Source organism: Athalia rosae, chromosome 1, assembly GCF_917208135.1.
Source record: "Athalia rosae chromosome 1, iyAthRosa1.1, whole genome shotgun sequence".
NCBI lineage: Eukaryota > Metazoa > Arthropoda > Insecta > Hymenoptera > Athaliidae > Athalia > Athalia rosae.
The window spans coordinates 22,501,286-22,523,384 of NC_064026.1; the positions used below are offsets into that span (position 1 = coordinate 22,501,286).

General features: G+C 43.1%; 2 protein-coding genes across 4 annotated transcripts; one reads left to right on the forward strand and one right to left on the reverse strand.

The window, feature by feature from the left end:
- Positions 1–11,709: 11,709 nt before the first annotated feature.
- Positions 11,710–15,357, reverse strand: LOC105691326 (G-protein coupled receptor Mth2-like). The gene is made up of 3 exons (XM_048649195.1): positions 15,075–15,357; positions 13,189–14,912; positions 11,710–13,061 (listed from the first exon to the last, which is right to left on the reverse strand). The coding sequence occupies exons 2-3, from the start codon at positions 13,385–13,387 to the stop codon at positions 11,998–12,000; spliced, it is 1,263 nt and encodes a 420-aa protein (XP_048505152.1). The 5' UTR covers positions 13,388–14,912; positions 15,075–15,357; the 3' UTR covers positions 11,710–11,997.
- Positions 15,021–21,249, forward strand: LOC105691341 (G-protein coupled receptor Mth2-like). Of its 3 annotated transcripts, none has more exons than XM_048649190.1 (2): positions 15,021–15,037; positions 15,658–17,435. In XM_048649190.1, the coding sequence occupies exon 2, from the start codon at positions 15,714–15,716 to the stop codon at positions 16,980–16,982; it is 1,269 nt and encodes a 422-aa protein (XP_048505147.1). In that variant the 5' UTR covers positions 15,021–15,037; positions 15,658–15,713; the 3' UTR covers positions 16,983–17,435. The 3 variants fall into 3 exon arrangements, 2 of the variants coding, with proteins under 2 accessions (XP_048505147.1, XP_012265171.2); XR_007276756.1 differs by lacking the exons at positions 15,021–15,037; positions 15,658–17,435 and adding exons at positions 15,052–15,206; positions 18,985–21,249; XM_012409748.3 differs by lacking the exon at positions 15,021–15,037 and adding an exon at positions 15,076–15,206.
- The last annotated feature ends 850 nt before the right edge of the window (positions 21,250–22,099 follow it).

A 22,099-nucleotide genomic window follows, 5' to 3' on the forward strand; every position in this document is an offset into this window, starting at 1 on the left:
CGTGGCGAGTGAGATCAACCCTTAAAACTACCTCGCTAACTGCAACTTCAGTTTGCGGCTTCGGATCCATTAATCCCTCAATTAATCACGCGGATCGTGTCTCGGGAGCACTACTTGTCACGGTGGGGGAGCGTTGGCGGTTGCTAGAAAATGGTCAACGGTTTCAGGAGGGGTTGCGAAGTTGCGACCTTGACGGCTCCCGTGGTCACAGAAATAGGACAAACTCTGCCCATTATGATTTAATGCCCAGCCATGTTCCAAATGGACCGACTAACTGCTCGGTACCACCATACCACCTTCGAACGGAAGGTAATTATAGACGTGTAAGGATTGTGTCGGAGGATGGAATTTACACCAATTGATCCTCTGTAACTGTGCGTCGATAGTTGGCAACTCGAAATTGGCTACTTCAGAGCTCGCGTTAAGTATGTGTTCGCTGGGAATCAAACGAGCTGAGATATTTTATCGGACAGACTACGAGAAAGTAAGATTGAATTCCTAACTACGGTGCGAAACTGCAGAAGGCGCACCACGTGACTGGAAATTCAAGACCCATACAAGGTGCGGAATCGCGTGAACTTTATATAGGGAGGGTTAAGCTTTCGCGTTGCAAGATGCGAGGTGTTTCGGTTACCCCGGGTGGCGGGTGGTTAAGCCAAGTAATGATTTTAATTAAGGGCTAAGGGTCTGGCGCTGTCGAGAGTGAAGTATAGAAAGGTGAGAGGGGAGACGAGCACTAGAGGCGATGCATCTGAGGAGACTGGCAATAAGGCAACATAGAAAGATCTCTCCACTGCTGCAGGTTTTCGTCTCGCTGGTGGTTCTCACCGCAAAATAATTACCGGAAAAAGTGCAGAGCTCGACACGTTTCGTTTTGTAAAGCACAAATTCTGTGATGTAATGAACGTACAATTACTCCCCTCATGGATTATTTTATTTTATTTTTTCACGCGTCAATAGTAGATATTTATCATTGTGCGCGATTCAGAAAATCTAACGTCCATTCGAAGAGAATTCTTGGATCTGCACCTATCGTCGAATGTACAAATAAAGTGGATGAGCCACGGTGAAGCACGGTGTGCGATATGGGAAATTCGTATACGATGGAAGTTGGGAACCGCTTGGTACTAAGACAGGTTTGTGGGTGGAATCCAATAAGAGCCCTTGGAGGATGGGCGTCATTCACCCGAACCCGCTCCCTGGCAGTTGGACCGTCACTGTTGCGTTAACCGAGCCCAACCTGCCATACATATCCCAACTATGTGTACATAATACCTATGTACCGTGCAGCACATACCTAGGCATTTAGGTGCCCATGGACCACTACCCGCCTTGTAGAATATCTGAACTGTTCCTCTCGCTCTTCTCTTCCTTCTTTTTCTCAGGAAATATTACAGGAATAAAATAGAGAGGGAAATGGCCGGACAAGGTCACTCGACGGCAAAACTGAAGCAAGACAAACTTTGACGAAGAGCCGCGTTGGATCCTCCGTTAGAAGCGAACCGGCGAACCTCCTCAACGCCTTGAAGTGATATTCCTCACGTACAGGAGTATAGAATAAGTGAATATGGACATCCTGCACCCAGTAGTCGCTGCAGCGCAGCAGCGGCAGCGGCATCAAAAGCACTGCCAGAGGCACTCGTTCGCAAATTGAACCACACACCACCGACGGTAGATGGTTGTGGTTGCTGTTTTCGTTGCTTGATTTCGACCTAGTTTCTCTCATATGCCTGAACAGCTTTGCCACTCAAGTTTCTGCCAGTTCACAAACTATTTGGTTCCATATTTTCAGCGGTATAGGGTTGTGCTATCTGAGAACCGGTCAAAGTTTGTTCCCGGAAACGCTTCTGACTTCAAAGTGGACAAATCCCATTGTCGGAATAGAATTGCATCGGTTCAAGATGTTGTGACGTTAACTCGATAACTTTAAATGGGTCGAGTTTGCAGGTGCTCTTCTGCCGTAGTTCCGTCGCATATGCGATTGATGCATTCTGTACTTGATCGACGATTTTAGCAATATCGACGCAACACTCGTAAAACGTCGAATCAATATCACTCGATCGATATCACTCACCAACAATTTCGAAGTCTTGTCGTTTTCCTTGCTGTTGATCTGTTGGATATAAATTTATCCGTTACAATTTCGGGCGTATCCATAGCTGTCTGTATCAGTGTTACACGTCACCAGGATATAGAATTCTTTGTTATTGACTTCGAGACCAATACCCCGGTTGTAGAGGATTATCAATACCCAAATCCTGTAGGACGTACGAATTGAACGTACAACCGCTGTGATATCCACTACGCGACAAGTTCCTATATGAGCGTGAATGTAACTGGGATAAACGAGAAATTATACGAGTCTCACCCCTGAAGTCTCGCTTTGTAATCTGAGCCAGCTCAATTTACTCAGTTATCCTTAGATATGAAATTTACCATCCTCCAGAGTCTGATATATGACGGTAAGAACGAGCGGCTTGAAACGGAGTCTATCGTATCAAAAACTTTGGAAAAAGAAACGTTGATCCGTAAAATTGGATGTTAAAATTAGATCGAATGACATTGATTACTCGAAAGGATGACGCCCCGCATGGATTTTCAGACGCGAAATCGTCAAATTTTCCATCCCTATAATCCCTATGTTTCGAGAGTTAAAAAAGAGAGATTGATAATCTGACTTGCGCGTCAGATAATATACCTCGATGTTGCGCAGATGTTTTTTGGCGAAATTTCGTGTGCCGGTAATTTTGTGGATTTGAAGTCGGATGGGTCGTGGTCCCACAGCGAACGTGTATCTTGCGAACGTTCGAGAGAAAGGATGGTCAAACTGTGAAATCGAGGGAAAAATAGCGAGAGAGGGTCAAACCGGGTAGTCTGAAAAATCCCGTTCCGTGTTGAGGTATGTGAGAAGGTAGGGGGATGGGACGGGATTTTAGAAAGATAAATGTGCAAAGAGTAATCACCCACAGCTACCGCGTTATCCCCGGTGCGTTGCAAACACGCCGTGAGGCGTAAAGGTATTAAACAGGAAATGAAATATAAAATAAGGAGAGAGGGGTGTAAAAAAAATTTGGAGCACGTACCGCAATGTGACAGTTTAATATTATGAATCGCTAGAGACCAACCGTCACAGTAGCGGCTGTCGTAAATGTGTATTTATGAAGGCGATTTCCGCGTCGAGTGGAACGAAACAATGGAGATACGCGAGAAAAGATTAAAGAGAAGATCGCGGCCGCCTGGGTACGCACAAGTGGTAACATCAAGTGTGTTTTGCTGATGCTGCGCTCACCGCCGCCGCCGGAGGACCGGAGGACCGTGGCAAAGAGAGAGCTGAATATGTAAGTCATAAGTATTCATGGGGCGTTTTGTAATACGTCAAAAAATCTAGATACAGAGGGTGAAAGAATGGCGTTAATATATCAGATTTAGAGATGAGCCGCGTTAGACGTGGGAGGCAGCCAAATTTCTGAGGAAAGGGTAAACACGGGAAATGGAGAAGATAAATCGCGAGTCCTCGCCACGTGCTACCGATCTCGTACCGTACCGCTGCCGTTGCTGCAGCGGTAACGGCAGCAGCGCGAAACGTAAGCCGATGTAACTTACGATTGGATCTGTCAACCGCGATAGGGGTTTGTCGCCATGGGAATTAGTCGCCTCCGCTTATCTCAATCCTCGGTAGATCCCGTCGCCAATTAACGGGGAAATCTTATTGAGCGTAGGTATCCATGTACATTTTCTCACCGCTGGCTGATCGGGTCTCTGCGAATCCTACGCTGTTAAAATCAACGAAAAGGGGGGCCGAAAAAAGACCAGAGAAATTATCCATTGAAGAAGACCCCGCGGTGTATTATAGCACAGACCCGTATGTACGCTATACCTATATTCACGCCACTATCGGTAACGATCCTAGAGCAGGTACGCATCTTCAGCAGCGAAACTCTTCGTTAGAAAGTCTTTTTTGGGAAGAGAAGAGAACGAGGGACACAGGAAAGCGACGCGCGTTCTGAATATCGAATCAGTGGGGAAAATCGGATAGCGATAAAGGTGCGATTGAAAGCCTCTCGGATCGAACCGACGGCTCGAGTAAAGGTATAGAAGTTAGAAGTTGAAGCAGGCGGAAGCGGAGGAACCAGAAGGAGAAACTCGAGGTCGTATTCCCCGGGAAAGGCGGATATCGATAAGCCATTCGAATTTCCATTGATATCCACCTTAACGACCAATGATAAGGTACAGTTAAAGACGTGGCCAATGGTAAGAGCTCTGATTACCGCAAGCTTTGGTCTTGGGTCGAGACTAATACCCAACCCCATGAAGGTCTATGACCCATCGGTTTATTCCGGTAACCTTTATTGCCTTTCTTTCGGAGCCTTGAGCGTCGTTTAAAGATTATAGATAAAACCTACTCAGAAATGCCCATTGTCCGCGCGACGGGGCCCGAGGACAGATAGTTGGCCTTGGCTAATAGCCAAGCTATGGAAGAAACATGGAGAAAGTTTAGATTAAAATCTGAATTGATTCATTCTTGGATCAACGTGAATAAAGCAGCTAAGATATATATTTAACGCGGACGTTATCTGCAGTAGTAGAAAACACCGCGGCTGCAGCAGCTACTTATAGAGCCCAGTTATCAAGATCCATAAACTACTTCAAATAACCCGTCGATTATAACTCGGGTGAGTACAACGGCTTACGATAATTTTCACCCCGTGGAACGAGCTGAGCAATAATTCAATCAGAACGCACGAGGTATAAGGAGGTACAGTTGAAAATGTGATTTCCGAAAAAAGCAAGAGAGAAGAATCGTGAAATGAAATGACGTTCAACGGTTCCTGAGCTCTTCCAGCATGAAAGATTTCAAAGAATGTTTCGGAGGGTTGAGCCTCACGGATCTCTTTCTCGTTCTCTTCGTCGACCCCGCGATGTATTCAAATTCGGTGGCATGTGAAGGTAGAATTTGATTTCGCGATGTGGCTCGGTGTGGATCGTTGGCATGTCCCGTATAATGATATTGAGATGCTCGTGTGGTATACGACGCGTATCAAGAATAAGGAACCAGTCGGTGGGAAGGTGGATACAAAAGCTCTGCAGCTGCATAAACTAGCGGTTTATCAGTCGCGGTTATGGGATAAAAAAATAGTCTATCGATCTAATATCGATTAACGCCCCCAGATGCCATTTCTCGTCGTTAAGCCCGATCTCAAGTGGTCGCCCAGGAATGCAGAGTCCAGCGATTACATAAAAACCTATCGACCCGAGCAGCTCTCGGGTTAAACCAAGTGGAAAGTTCGCCCCTCTGAAACACTGAAAAAACTCTTGAGTAGGTTTATTCGATGGGTAGGTTAGGTATAGGCAGGTGGGTAGATCGGTATGATAAGAAGCTTTGAAATAAATAGTCCGGCGAAATCCTCCTCGATGGAGTGAAGCGCATTACGCGAGGCCCCGATGACCCGCCACGGAGAAAACCCGTGTACGTACAGCTTCGGGGAAACGAAGAGGACCCTTCTTGGCCCTGATACTTTGCCCAATCATAATGGCATCTTTATAACGAGGAAGCCGATGCTATTCGCGTGGTGAACAAGGCTCCGCCGACCCTGAGATTGTCGCTCCCACGGAGAGAATCGGTCCATCACTCTCAAGAATTAAGGTCGCCGACAAATAGGGTTGGAGAGAAGATTTTCGCTAATTTTCTGGACCTCCTAAATACGTAGTAATAACCGACATTGAAAAATCCCTCTGAATTTTTCCTCCGACAAGACGAGGATCCGCCGATATTGCACACGTAGGTATAAGCTACCGTGATTGCCAACGTCGAGGGCATTTCCATACATCAGAATACAAGAATGTGAAATTTTAGATAAACCATGGGATGAACTTATAAAATTCCACAGTGACTCGGCATCTTCTATCCACGCACGGACGGTTTCGATCTAGTATAACGCACTTTCAAATGCGAAATGCGTTGTGTTCTGGGTGGGTTATTTTTTCGGTTCGTTGTCTCGCCATTGTGTTACGTCGTTGTAGACGATGCCACCGTCGGCTGCCTTCCCAGATGAATACCAAGCGAACGGGCGGAAACTTGGCGCGAATAAAATTCCCTCTTCACGGATCTGAAGTACGAGACCGACAACGAAAAAAGAAACTTACATCGTACTATAAATGCCACCCCAATTAGCTGATTCGGAGCACCTCGTACGATATGATCACTCGATGGTTTTATGCCGGCGTTTATTCCTCGGCGTGAAATAAATAATAGGCGATTGCTATGATAGTTTGAAATGTATGCCGACGGTTGCTGACTCGAAATACCGGTGAACCGGGGCCACGATTTGAAACTCGACGAATCACGTATGACCTTTTTTTATCGGAGCTTGCTCAGCTTGGCTTTGTGGACCTGAGTACATGAATCTTTCAATCGTTCGCCGCGGCCTTGCATGCTGCAGTGAAGCGCGGCTCGTAAGTGTGAGGTGCACAAATCCGTCACCCCGGAGACGTTTACTTCATTTCCTATTCCTCGCCGACTGACTTTATTCACCCACACCGCCGACCCCCATCGGTGCACGCGCTGCACGTTGAATCGAAACCTTTTCACTTGCCAAGATTAATGCAGATTCTTGCGTTCGCTACCAGCCAAGATCTTTTATACCCACCTACGTCAAGGTACCTACGTGACGAGCTCTTAAAAATTCGTTCGAAGATTTTTTTCACCGTATTGTCGAAGTAACCGGGATAAAAAAAAAGAAAACGCTCACAATTAGTTGTAGCGAGTCTGGTTTTTATTTCGACGATTCGCTCGCCACTGGCAATAACGTGGTTAACGGTGGTGGTCCAAATTTAAAAGTTCATTCCACGTCTGTATCGGAAGTGCAAGAGGAGCGCAGTAGACGAAGAAATACTTAAATTTCTATTTCGTTTATCTCTCAATCTCGTTTGGTTAAATTCGAATGGATTGAATAGTTTAAACTATCCCCTGGGTAGGCGGATCGGGGACGAATGCCCGGCCATTAGACTCGGAATAAATTCGAATTCGTTCCTTTCTCTCGAGCGAAATGGGATAAGGTGGGACAAATTTAGGGACCAATAAAACTGTCGCCTGTCCCAACGTGAATTTACGATCGAAATAATTGCTGCTTTACATGTGATCTTTTAAATTTCTTTTTTTTTTCCCCCCAATTTACATCATTCCTTTTTTTTTTCCTTCATCGACGGTGTGCCGAACATTGTGCATATCCACACAGCCACCCAACCGTGTACTTTTGGACCACATACCTCGACCCGGAATTTTCGTTCACCTTTCGTTTTCCGCATTCACTTTTTCTTCTCTCTCTTCTACCGATCTTATTATTTCTAACGTGATTTAATACACCCCTGCCGAGAGCTATGGGAGCTTCGGGAAGATGTGATGAAATTAATTGTTTTAGCGGCATGAAAAATAGCAAACCACTCCCTTTTCCCATATTTTTCCTTTCGCCCTCTCTCCTCTTTAGTGGGATCATTTATCGCGTGATATCTTCAACGTGTCTTGCACGCGTGAAAAATGAAACAAGAGCTTGAGATAATACGAAATCTGGCGATGAAACTTGACGACTTTACTGGAGGGCCATCGCGGACAGGGCTTACAAATGTGTCGCAGTCAATTATACATTCGCCAAAAAAAACCCACGCGGAATAAAGATGTCAACGAGCATCGCGCAACGGTCAAAATCAGCGCCGAATCAGCTGAATTCTGATAAGCTAAAATTATTCGCGAATAATTCATTTGATAAGCGACGAAAATATCCTGAGAGATGTAGATATCGCTTTTATCGTAATGTAGTATCATCTACCAAGAAGACCGGAAAAGTGGTGATTTTGATTGCATGGGTGAGTCGTACTCCTGGGTTCGTTCCATTGATTCGTCGTATCGTTGAGTGGTCATCCAGGGTTTTCACCGCATGCGATTTTTCCGCGAAGAGTCGAGAGCTGTCGCTGGTCCGGTAATGTATTTCTTTTTTTTTCTCAATTGGCATTCAACTCATTGTGTCTTAATGGTGCACTCTGTATTTATACGGTGTTTATGATGTGAATTTGCGATCTGCGAAGGTGCAATTTGACATCTTTGCCCCGTAGTCAAGAAACTGGACGAAGTCATTATTCTTCCGCGGTATGAAGGATTCTTGCGGAAAAGTTAATTCCTAAAGTTTCCGTACAACTTTTACTGTATGATGAGGAAAATTGTATAAAATAAAAATAAATCGTTATCAAAAGCGCGGTCGCGTGCGGTGGAAAAACGTTTCCACCGGGAAAAGTCTTAGCGGATATATCGAGCGTGTTGTAGCGCAGTGGCTATCGAACACCCGCGGATAGCTGAGTCCCTCTATCGCTAATTACGAATCGACGGACCCTCTTCATTTTATCGGAAATGAATAGAAAACGGTTGAGCATTCCACAACGTTTCTCATTCCGATACGCGCATAGATATATTTGAGAGGAAACTGATAAATGATAAAGTGATTCTCCCCCTCCCGCATATATGAATATGAACTTTCTCGTACGGGCTGGTTATGAAGCAACTTTTGAGGACTGAACTCAAGATCGAGCTGGTACTTCGAATTTTCAAACGAATTACGTTTTGAAGAATTGCGAGCCGCCGTTTCGGATGATTTACGTGACCAAAGTTAATTTGAACTTCCTTCCCCGCGCTCTGGTATCCACTTTGAAAACTTCCAACTCCTTATATACGTACCTCCTATAATACTTACGTACTATCCTACTGAAACGACGGAAGACGGCGAAAGAATTATGCAATTTTTAAATCCACTCCCTCTTTTTTCTCCTTCCTTAATTTTTCCTCCTTTATCTTTTTCGTCCTTCTTATAAAACTTGATTATTAGTCGCTTCTTACAGGAAAATAATTGTCTCCTTTTACCGGGTTATGAATATTAAGCGAGAGATTCTATGAGGAGAGCAACGGGAGAGTTGCGGGAGAGGTACCACTTTAATTTTCCGGTCGGTGCCTCGAAAGTGTAGGGGTTCCTACCCACGTTAACGTTAACCTAAGGAATGGAGAGGTGGTGCTGGAAGCAACGGAGCCAATAGAGCCAATGGAGGCAATGAGGCCAATGTGAGCAATGAAAACCTACCGTAATAACGGCTACTTCTACTCAGCCTCTAGGAGGTCCTTCTTACACGTTTTACATCTGATTATTCCATTCGGCGTGGGTGTATCTTTACTGATTGCAACTGTATTGAAAGGGTCGAAAAAAGACATGCACAGAGAGCGAGCCGCTTTGCATCGACTGTTAGCGAGGACATCGAAAGGTTGATGTGTAGGAAATGGCTACTGCAAAGGCACATCGATTTCCGTCCGTTGTTCGAAAGTCGAAATTCGCATACAGCGAAGCAAAGGCGTCTGAAATCTAAAATCACAATGGCACAAGTTGATGGTTATAGAGGTCACGAGTCAGAGGCTAAGGGACAGGAGCCGGCCAAAGAAATCACCACGATTCCGCTTCCTCGTTACAATCTTGTCACTCTTCGTACAGGAGTAGGAACCATGAAATTATTGTCACGTCACCTATTTAGGTGGCATCTCCCGGGAGGACGGTGACGACGACGACGACGACGGGTAGGAGATACGGAGGCTGGGAGGAGAGAAAAACGTACGGGAAAGGAACACGAAGAGTGAGGGAAGAAAATAAAAGGTTATTTTAGGAAAGCCACTGGCACCGTTGAAGATGATAGATTGAGGCGACCCCAGGAAGTAATTTGGGAAAAACCTTTTAAAAGAATGCTAACGCTAGACGGAAGTTGGAACATCCCTGTACCACCGGTAAGAATTGAGGTATTTGTGGATTTTTTTTATCTATTGCAAGTAATGGATTATAGGTTCCACATCATATACCATCATAGAGATTTGATTATTGACCTCGACAGGTGGGTCCAATTTTCAGACGTGCGTAGGAAAACCTACGGCAGTGGCCGCGAACGTTTTAAAATCAACGATCCACGAAACAAGGTCATTTTCTGTAATCTCTCGACTAGAGTGGATCCCAGAACAGGCGCGAAACGTGTCACGACTCGTCCAGGACACGTAAATGGTTTGATTCTCTTCCTCAAGGGCGTACGGTTTGAGCCTCCCGATGACGATAACCGACGGCCTCCCGCAGGATGTCGGAGGGGTTGGGCGGAGGTGGAGGTGGAGGTGGAGGGTGATAGGGAGAAAGAGGGAGTCAGCGAGTAATCCGATTTGCCCGCTGATTCGATTTTCAATTTTCTCTTCGGCGCCCCAACCCCTCGAAATCCACACATTTCCCTGCCTGACTCTTCAGCCCCCAACTCCTCGTTCTCTCCGCTTTCTCTGCAGCATTTGCTTCGTTCTCCACAGGTTCGCCGGTTCTAAACTCAGTTTTTTATCAAGTAAGAAACTTTCCCCATTCTCCCGTTCTCCACCTGCGGAGTTCAAGTCTCGATGGTTCGTTTGTTAGCAAAGTAAAAGAACGAGGACGCCCACATCAACCAATGTTTTCTGATTTGCTTCGAGTTTGGTTATCCCCTGAACTAACAACGCGGTATTTCCAAGCATGTATGTGTGCGCACTAATATGACCGATTCATTCGACGCGAAGGTAGAATTTATACGCCCTAGAAACTGCCAATTGCAATCCAATCTCTGGCTGGATTCAATTTTCTCACACCGTCGACGTACCTGAGCTTACAGTGACAGATGAGGTACGGTACCATACGGATAGTTCTGTTCGGTTAATCTAAAGTTATCAAGATCTTCGACGGCCGGCTGATCGCCTTGCCTTCGATCGTAGATGCACCGCAACGTATAACGTGTATGTGTATATATATTCATCAGGTCGTCAATAAATACCCTTCCCTACCCTTCGCTCATTTCATCCAACAAAGTTGATTGGTATTAAATTGAAAAGATAAGTTTTAACGGCGGAGTATTCATGAAAACCAGGCGACCTTCCATCGACGTTACAAGTATACCATGCTACTTGGAATACACCATTAAAACTCTTGACTTAGGTGTTCGAGCCATCGCAATGAAGGTCGACGAGTCAACGATCGTATCGAGAAACTGGATGCCGCTCTCGCGCTTCCAAGTCGAAAATTCAGTAATGTCATTAGCGGATAATTCTCAATACTAATAATTTTCACCGTCGTGACTCGACAGATTGAGAAAAAAAAACCATCTCAATAATAGGAATAATTTGATATTCTGCTACGGCTGCGGTTTGCGAACCACCATAAATGGAAAGATTGTTATTTAGCCAACAGTCTTTGTCCTTCTACGTTTATGAAAATTTTTAAACTTGCAGTTTTGTTCTCTTGTACGATTCATCGCGACGTATCCTTAATAAGATGCAAAATATTCATGCCTATGGATACAAGACACTGAATATATCGACACGGTATATTTATTTAGAGGACCCAACTCATACTTTCGGAAATACACAAATAAAGTCTCGGAGGATTCGCAAACAAAATTCGTACGACAAAGACTAATTGTACTCCCAGTCATAGTAACGTAGTTAATCTGAAGTCTCGGAATCCAATCCATAAATCTCCACTCACCATCTCGTTTGTAGTTGGCATTTTGCTTACTATTACGGGAATACAAACGCGAAGATACAATATTTGAATGGCGTGAAGTCATAAGTAACGAATCGGCCTCGTCCACTTTCGGATTGTCGCTATCAGACGCAGAATAAAACAAGAATAAGGATTTTATGTTTACTTTATAGTATTGGTCAGCTGCGTACAGTTTTTCAGCTACATCTTGCAATCATCTATAATACGACTTCTTAAAAGGGCTAAGAAATGAGGATGGGTGATCGCGATGTGGATGAAAATACAGTCATAAAATACTTATAATATATTTCATCGAAATCTAATTAGGTGATGAATCAAAATGTTTGACATTGTATAAGGACGGATCCATGTGAACGAATTATGCATGAAAAATAATCTTAACAGATACAATATAATCAGTCTTAAAAATCACAATTCAAATACGGGTTTCTTCGCATTTTTGTTTCGTCCTTTTGTTTGCCGTCGCGGTTGACTTCGAACATTTGAAGGCTTGGCTAAGAGTTTTGTTCGGCAGCATCGCGAACATCATTAATGTCGGCTGTAACATTCTAACAAACTTTAGAATCCAGATTTCTGGATACACCGCGGCCAGAACGCCCACTATCCATGGAGCGTCCATAAGGAGATACAACCGCAGGAAAATGAAATAGTTTTTCGTTGCAGTTTTGTTGTTTCCTGCAGTTACCACGGCTGTTGATTTTTTTATCTTAACAACTTTGTAGGTTGTGTAAATGAACATAACGTTATTCAAGATCAATGTGATAATGGGCACAGTCGATACGTGCAAAATTACCGAATAATTAGCGCCGTCGTCGAACCTTTCGAAGTTCGGCTTCAGAGGAGATGACGCTGGAATCCACGGACAGAGTTCCATAAAACCGGTCATGGAAGTTATTAAAATTCCGCCACCCCAAACATAAACGGCGTATATCCTGAACTTCCGGTTCTCCTCCGAACCAGTTACGTCGCTGCCAGGTTTCCACCGAAGTCTGGTGATCACCAAGGTCATATCAAAGCAAATAACGTTCATCCAAAAAACGGAGGTCAACGTAAGAAACTGTAGGCTCAATCCCGTCGCTATGAATATCCACGCCGGCTTGATCGGTTTGTGACAAAGAACGAAGTATCCCATCACAATCAAAATTATCGCTATCAAAAGTTGGCAGGCGTTGTGTCCCAATACAGACCTGTCGTAGGCACGATGTCGAAGATCGGCAACGACAAAATAGAATATCACGACGATTAGATACGGAAAAATATAGAAAAGACTAGCGAACACGACGATAGAAGCACCCCAAAATATCAATGGGGTGAAAATACTGTCGCATTGTCCCGATCTCTCTCTCCAATCGTGCGGACACGTTCTTCTGTAGATGCTTCCGTTGCGATGGTCCACGTCGACGCACCTTTCCACGCTCGTACGATTTTGGCTATCGTCCGATCCGGTATCGTGCGGCTCGATAATTGTCCGATCGCCACCTTTCAAAGATAATAATCAAACTTTTTATGGAATCGATTATTTTACGTACGTATATTACGTATATTGCCAATGCCGATTCGCGTAATCGATGTCGTTATAATTTTCATAAATTTGATATTTAATTACTTCGATAACATGTCTCCGTGCCGTTTCCAAGGACCGACTCGTTCAGAACGGTAAAATTGTCCCCTCGGGCTGACATCACACATCGAAGATCATCGCTGAGCGCGTATCCGATCGGGCAACACTTCATAAGCACATAATCACCGGTCGATTCGATGGAACTTATGAAAAAATACAAGAAGATCGATGTTATCGTCCACATGGTGACGGTGCACCGGTGGTGTCCGAGTAATTCCGCTAGTCCATGTGCAACTCACGCTTGACTTGAACTGAACTGATAGCGAAGCACAGATTCCGAACCCCTACTCCACCCGACCCTTTTACATATCCGTGTCACGTGTGACAACTCGGGAATTTTTTCAGCTGCATCGAAAAGCCTAGAGCCAAGATGCAGCACCGTGAATGTAATTATGGAAAACGCTGCAGGGACGCGGTGTTGACTCATTCGCACGGAACGACGGCGATGGGGTCAATTTTTACGCCGTATTTATAAATATTTTGAGTACGAATACGATCGTCAAATCCAAATATTAACACGTTCTGCGCGTGTCGGCTGTGCCAGGTGGCGTGGACTGGAAAATACTGCGACGTTTAATTCGAGTCTTATTCAGATGTTGTTTCAAAAATCACGTGACGAGTCAGGCCTTTCGGCAAATTCCAACTCGTCTTACATAAGCCCTCATATTTCACAAAGCGAATAACATTTTTATATGGGCTGAGGAAACCAGTACGAAATTTTAACGGTACGTTAGGAGCATTTGACGTTGCTTCGTGCTATTCGAGAAACCAGATCTGACCCGCGAGTTGGTGCTATATAATTTTATTAACCGCTACCTATGGCGCATAAAAGTATCAGCTCCAAATCAGTTTATAATTTCATATTTTCAAGTTCACTGTCGTACAACGCTTATTCCCTCTTTGAACACGCCACCGATCACGGAGTTCAAGAGTAGAAAACATCTCCGTTCGGGGCGGTGAGCGTTACGATAATTGTGAATCGGAACACGATATTGGGAAAGTCCCGGCAGCTCGACGAGGTATCCGTGTAGTTACGACAACGGTTGAAACGCCGTGAGAATTTCCAACGCAATCCTCATTGAAACGAGATGCAGCAGCCCCTGCATTTTATGCAACAAAATTTTCAAATCAGAACGGCGTAATCGGAAAGTTTTTTTCTTGCCACTGAATCACATCGCCGTGCGCCAGAAACCCGAGATAGCCGGCATACACGGTGATTCGCGTGATCATTGAACGTGCTAGAGAGTAGTGATCCATGTTCATAGCCACTATACATGTATGGTTGCCAGTGCGGTTGACTTACACTCTATATGTCACCACATCGACACGTTGTACGTACAACTGGGTGTGTACGAGTCTTATTTATGCGATTTTTACTGTTGCTTTGTGAGGTTGGTTTTTCCCGGTTGAAAGCGATGATATGTAATTATACATTTGTGTTATCATGCTTCGTAAGTGAAAATTTACTCCGTATTCCAAACGCCGTGCCTATTAATATGAATGAAATCCGGACGATGATGCGTTGCGTGTTAGTCGATTCGTACTTAGAATTCACATGAAAATATTTTATTAAATTTCACCACAAACGTATGCGATATATTTGGAGCTGTGAAAGTACAAGGCCACTCTAAGCATCGCATGTACTCTGGAACATGGTGCTTTCGGTCGGTTCGCGATGAGGGAATCAGGGATCACGTCTCGCATAAATTCTAGGAACAAAAGAACAATATATGAGAAAAAAACTCGTTCATATTTGCAGTTTGTGCTGACCGATGATGAGGTAACCGACACTCGAGCGCATGCAGAAATGCGAAGAGCGCTCATAGTTAAACATGTGAGTTTAGCGAATTCTTGACTAGTAATAAACCTACCGACTTGGAGCACTCTTGGTCGATGTGAATCCTCGAGGACCGAGTGACCAAACTGACCATAAATTGACCGCGTGAATCGAGTTAAAGACGAGAATAATTCATTGTTTGTTATGCACCGAATCGGAATTCGATGTAAGTGGAAATAGTAAAAATCTGAGAACAAATAAACATAATTACGCTGGGAATTGTAAAAAATTTCCTGTAGGTATAGCTGCGAAATTCTTGGTAAAATAAAAAAAAAATTTTCTCTTCATCTGACGCAAATATCGTGAGTAATAATAAGCATGTAAAGTTTACTTATGTATATTACATTCCGTGATGTGATTATTGTTGAGGAAAATTTCTAGTCTAATATTAATCCTGACTGACTGTAGAAATGCAGCGAAATTCCATAGATCAAACATAAAGCTCGGGCTACAGAGGTCTTTATTTCCGCTAGTGGTCAGCGATAGCCGCGTCTCGTATCCGTTGATGTTTCAGATGTCGCGTAATCTTGTATCATTTTAACATCCTGACCGTGTGATTCCCCGTAGTACGCACGTCCAGTCGAGTAGTTTGTAGATTCATTTACTCATCTGTTTAGTATGGTGAATCCATCGCTTGGAACAACATCGGAGAATCCTGCAGCGCTCTAACACAATGGGTTCACAGTTGGAATTATTTTTAATTTTGTCTTTAACTACCCTCGTCAATTCTGTGGAACGAGTTACAAAATCACACAAGAAATGTTGCGCCAATGACGAAATATTCGACGACAACTTGACTTGCACAAATAACTGGTCGACGCAGGTGCGGTGGAGATCGAGCAGCCTCGACAATGAATCCAAAGTCTTCTCTTGCGACGAAATGCCGCGAACCGCACCATCGTTTCAACTTTGGAACCACGATTTGCTCATGGGAAATCTTACCGGGATAAACTACTGCCTGGACGTATCCGTCAATGGATCGATAATGATCCAAATGTGCCTACCGGAAACAAAAGTGACGTCTGGATGCGACAGCGTGCTTACCACGATCAGATTTTGGGGAGCGGACATCGCGATGCACATGAATATCACCCACGTAGTCTTGTGCGTATTCGTGGTGCTACTTTATTTGGCGTTTTATGACATCGGCCGGAGGACCTACAACCGTGCCGTTTTGATACACAACGCTTGTTTACTGTGTATGGGTTGTACCCTGACTGTGTTGGGAGTTTTCACCCTGTGTCACCACGAACTTCATCACATTGTAGCTGTGCTTTTGTGGTTGACTCTCCAATTCTTCACTTTGGCTTCTACTTTTTGGTTGAACGTCATCTGTTTCGATATGACGTTGGTGATAACGCAGTTCCGCTGGCTAGTTGGATCTTTTGATAACAGTGCGAGAGAGGAGAATCGGCGGTTTCATATGTACGGAATATTTGCATGGGGAAGTGCTGTGATACCAACTCTTTTGGCTGGAATCATGGAAATATGTGCAGTGGGATCAGTGAGCCCCGTGTTAAGGGCGGACTATACAAAGTACCACGACGGACCGAACACCACTGTGAATTTGTACTTTTTTTTATTGCCCCTGATCACTTTGTTCTTCAATAATATCTTGTTCGTCTACACGTCGTATAAAATATTTGTGATTCAGAGGAGCACCGCGATAGTGAACAAGAATCAGTCCAACGTCTTGTGGAAAAAGTACTTTCTGTTTTTGAGACTTTATCTGTTGATGGGGGCACCGTGGTTTTTCGGAATGTTGATGGCTTGCATGAATCAACTGTGGATCCTGAAGACCTGTCGAATAGCGCAGCCAATTCTTTGGATTCTTATGCTCGTCACGCACAAAAAGATACGAACAAGAATTGCGGACAAGTTGGGATTCAGTAGGAGCGATAATCAAAGTTTGGAAAATTCACTCGAAAATAGAAGATACTAGTGTCTATTTAACCGGCGTCATCGTCAAAGTGAGTGTGTGCGTGTTCTTGGATTTTTCTACCGCAGAAGATGATGGCTCAAGTTCATCTACGTGTTGGTAGTTTGAAGTCACGATTGCGCAATAAGTGTCAGCTACGTGAACTGAATCATCTATCGAAATGAAGTACCGAGTCAGAGGATACGAGGAAACAGCGTGCATGATAATAATCAAACAGAAATGCAAGGTTATTCCGTCGCACTGTCCATCGGAGATCAAACTCGAATACCCTCTGGAAATAAATATTGACTGATTGTGAACAATAGAAATGGCATTTCATCATGGTATATATATATATATATATATAAATATCTAAGTCTCTCACCTTCATATGTTAATACTCCTGTGAATATAATTACACGAATTGTACATAATTTATTTATTAAATGTAACGAACATTCACCAACTTCGCATCTGTTGAAAATTATTATACGAACTGCGCTATCTCATCACAACTTGACGACAAAGTTGTGGTTACCAGACGATTCGTTATTTCCCGTCCTCATATTCTTGGCCTTACCATATCCCTTCATAGACGACTCGGAATTAAGTTATTCTTCTACTCGCATTGTTCTACTTGAGTAATTCAACAACTTATTCTTACCGGAATTAAATTTGCCACGAATAGCGTTCATGTCGTCATATTGCTCTCGACAAATATCGTAATAACTATTTATGTACTTTCAATTTTCGGTCATTCACAGTCAGACAGTTTATCATAAAACGATGGGGCATATAGCGGGAGGCTTGGAGATGTAAAATTATTACAGTCATCAAGTAAAAAAGACGATAATATTGAGGCAAGATAAACTTGACCGTTGAATAATTTGTCGTTACTTAATAGCCGCTGTTTCAATATCCACGACTTTTTAGTGAATATAATTACTGACCTGAGTCAGCTAATAGCAAATGTAAATAAATACTGCTCATCTTGTAGCTCAGATGATACGCTTGATAATTAGCAAGTGAATCTATCACTTTTATAGATTCTTTTGATCCTCGAATTTCTTAACACAACATCAGTAATTATACCTGCCAGCTTATAACATCAATAAGAATAATGATTCATAATTCGTGAGCACGCAAAGTCCGAACTACACCAGCTGACATCCGAATATTTTTCTGGACACCCGTTGACTCATCGACGAACTGTTTTTTCTTTTTTATTTTTCTCTTTTAAACAGGTTGTATCACCGAGAGATCCTTAGCCCAGAGCATTAAGAACAATGACGTGGCAAGAAAATTCAATATTCAAAATTCTGTCAATTATTTTTGGACTCTATCATCTGTAGGTGTTTCTTCATCGAATACTAAACTCCAATGATAAGTACGCTAACTACTGATTTCCACATAGATATTGAATATTTCGACATTGGAGTTATTTTTACACAGCCCAAAAAACGGTAAACAGGATGCAGAAGACGAACGATAAAAGGTCGTTAGAAATATCAATCAGAATATATTCAATCGAAGGTGCGCTTCGTTTAGCACTTCTTCGGAATGTCCTTCGCCTAGCTTGCATCAATAAATTTATACTTAGCGAGTTCTATGTACTCTCCGTCAGCACAATCAGTTTGTTATATACCATAAGGGTCCGGATATTCGAAGTACAATGTTTAACAAATGGTTTGACGATTTATTTGATGAGCTGATTTTCAATCGATCATTTCACACCGTCCAAGTCTGCATCACTCACCTTAACTAACAAGTTGGAAATTCCTGAGGTGAGAGTCATTCGATTGTTCAACATTGTTACTTCTCGTGAGAGGCTTGAATTCGGCAAACGTGCACGAAGCCATGGATATATTGAACATGTAGCGTTATCACATCTTCGCAAATGATCGAATGAAATCCGGTGACGATATTTTTGTGCAGAGCTAACAATCGATGCGACGTATAAACGCGAGAGAAATGTAATCCTCGACGCATTTAATTATCGATGTTTATTAGCGCATCCCTATTGCAGGGTGGTCGGTGATGGATCGATCTGACGTCACGCGAGGATACCCAATCAATCAAAGGATAAGCGGAATAATCTGATTACGGGAAGCGTCGCCGCAAACAACTACCCTGGATTATGGAGTCGAATCTGATCGAAAACTTTTCTAATCGATCCACCCGTTGGTCTGGCGTACTCCTTAGCCATGAATTATTGAAAGGATTGCTACCCAACCGCCTCTCTTTCCGAGAATATCAACACGATACAGCTCATGCCGCGTAGCTTAGCTCAATCAAAATCATCGTTATCCCTTGACGCGACGACCCTAATTTAATCGATCACGAATTTCCGTATATTTTCTTTTAACGTTATTGCCGATTCACGCATGTTATTTCCGGCGATGATTTAATTGCTCCCGAGTAGTGAACGGAAATAAATAAACGTTAGAAATAACCAGAAGTTCGGTAACTTACGACCTCCGGGAAACTTAAAAGCTGCAAAGACTTCGCGACGCTGAACCGAATCGTCCTCCCAGTTTGATTTCTACCTGTTGCACGGCAATTAATTTACCGCGCGTAATGCCAACGTAAATTATTGATCGACTCGAATAATATAAGATGTTCATTGTTCCCGTGAGCTTGTCAACGGTCATTGCATATGCGTGGGTGAAGTGAACAGAGAAGGAACATCGATCAGAAGTGTGAGATTTTTAAATCATATGCGTACGTTTCAAAGACGACACGTTCTCCCCATCGCCGCACGACTCGGGATCTTTTTATTTTGGTTAGATCTGCGATGAATTACATGTGAAAATGGTCTCCCGGGAATAGAATTAATTTGCACTTTGTACCACGAGACCGTGGAGCGTGTCACACCCTAACGTATTGATATTAAAAGATACAGACGGACAAAACTCGGCAGCATCCCCCATCGCAATACTATTGCAACTAGATACAAACTATCCCATCTAATGTTCGGCGCCCCCATGAAGCGCGTACCCTTGTAGCGGTCGGAGTAATGAAATCATAATTCCATTTGGGGTGACAAAAGTCAGGAGGAATCGGGAATATCCGTAGAACAAGTGATATCGATATGTCCTCGGTTCGACACACCAGTCGGTGTATTATAGGGATAAAATTCGGCCGTATGAAATCTCTGCAAAAGGAAGTAATTCGACCTTAAAGTGATGGGGTGAATTCCACACGAATACTTTGCGCCACTGCTCCGAATGAGTGCTCGTTTTTGCGATGCCTATTCCCGACTCGTTTTCATGTATGCCGAGAAATAAAGCGATTAGGGATTTTCCGAAGGATTTTCAAAAGGCACGAGTGTATCAAGTGGGGTTTGCCTCAGCTTGTTCAATTTTGCGGCCTATAGAAAGTGGGTATAAAATAAACGCCGTATAGGGAATAAGACTCGCGGGCGCGTGCGAAACCTATTCAAAAACGGACCATTCGATACTGGACTAACCATAACTTTGGTTTTATGGTAAATTTAGCCGTGAAGCTACGCGAGTAAGAGGGGGCCGATAAGGTCCCGCGGGACTTTTAGGTCATTTCTATGAATTTGTATTTATTACTTCGGCTACAAAATCTATAAAATTTACAAAATATACACAAAATACGAAAGCTTCATTTACATAAATATTTTCCGCAACCCTCCCATGATACGTCGTTTACTCGCGTCAGGATAATATATCCAGGTATCGTATAATAAATAGTAAACTGCTATTCGGCCCTACGATACAATCCTTGCAATATTTAGCAGCACAGTTACTCGTTAAAAATGCGTCACATTATATTATATAGATCTTTTTTTTTTTTTTTTCAGTGGAAACAAACTCACGAGAAATTATCGTTGCACATTTATAAGAGATTCTTGATCGCAAATGTGTCTGTAATGTGGGTTTTTGTAAAAAATTCTAAAATGGATGTAAAACGGTTCACTTTTTCGAACTCTTGCGAACGGCGTCGTTCGCATACTAATATGCATGTGGCAAAAAAATTAAGACATTTCGTTGCACGCAAGGCGAACGATGAAGTTATTTCTTAGCAATTTCCATCAATCACTGGAAGGCAAAATGAAAAAGAAAGGAAATAAATAAAATAAAGAAACAAGGAGGAGAAAAGAGACTATGTCAGCTTCATTAAATATACGAAGCAAAGAGTAAATTCTTTGCAAGTTGGTGCCTGTAAAGAGATTACGAAAAGCAATATAAGGGAAGTATCTTTCGTTATTAATTGAATTCGCTGAAATAATTAGTGGGGTTTGAGGGTGGCGGTGGTGCCTTGAGGCGAACTGGTTTCACGATTTAATAAACAACAGAACTTCAAATCCTGCTCTGAATTGCTGGATGTAAAAAAAAGTATTTAGAATTCCTGAATATCGAGAGGGCCGAGTTTGAATCCTCGAATGCATATTCAGTGAATGCAAAGCGAGGCCAACCTCTCCCGGAACTTATTCGCGTATTCATCCGCGTGCCTGCATTCGTACCGTCGGAAGAGAAAATCTGGCTTTAGGTCAAATTCCCGGTACGTGATGATAAAAAGAAAAGAAAATTACGAAAACGAAGTGGTAGAAAAATCCTGTACAAGAAAAACGGATTTCGACCACACCCCGCATACGCCAACGTACGGGGTCTAATAATACCGCTCCAAAATACAGATTTTCGCAATTTTTCATTATCTCGTAGATCGCGTACTTCCATACGGAGAAATTCAAAATGACGACTCGACAGCGACACAATTCGTTGTTCGTGATTAATTATACAACGCGGTGGAATAATCTGAGAGCATTTTACGAGATGCGAATGTACCTTTGAACTTTTGCGATCACCGTATAGAGTAAACCGACATTTATCTTCATCTTCGAAAGCGATGAGATTCATCTTTTTACTTGCAAAATTCACCTCATCGTCGTGTATGAAAATAGTGGTAGATTTCATGTAGAAAACAAAGGGGGCAAAATGAAACGGGTCAAACTTTTCCAATATAATCCGAGTCGACACAAGTGTTGGCGCGCATACATCCCTATACGTGTACGATATCTGGATAGGTACGTTTTCTGTTTTCATCGGCAGATATTCACCAGGCGAAACCAGCGACAACTCATATCCATATATCTCACCGCAATGGAACCTTGT

Coding starts and splice junctions, on each gene's coding strand:
- LOC105691326 (XM_048649195.1), bottom strand. CDS start 13,387: ATGTGGACGATAACATCGATCTTCTTGTATTTTTTCATAAGTTCCATC. Junction 13,062..13,188: donor CACGGAGACATGTTATCGAA/GTAATTAAATAT, acceptor TATCTTTGAAAG/GTGGCGATCGGACAATTATC.
- LOC105691341 (XM_048649190.1), top strand. CDS start 15,714: ATGGGTTCACAGTTGGAATTATTTTTAATTTTGTCTTTAACTACCCTC.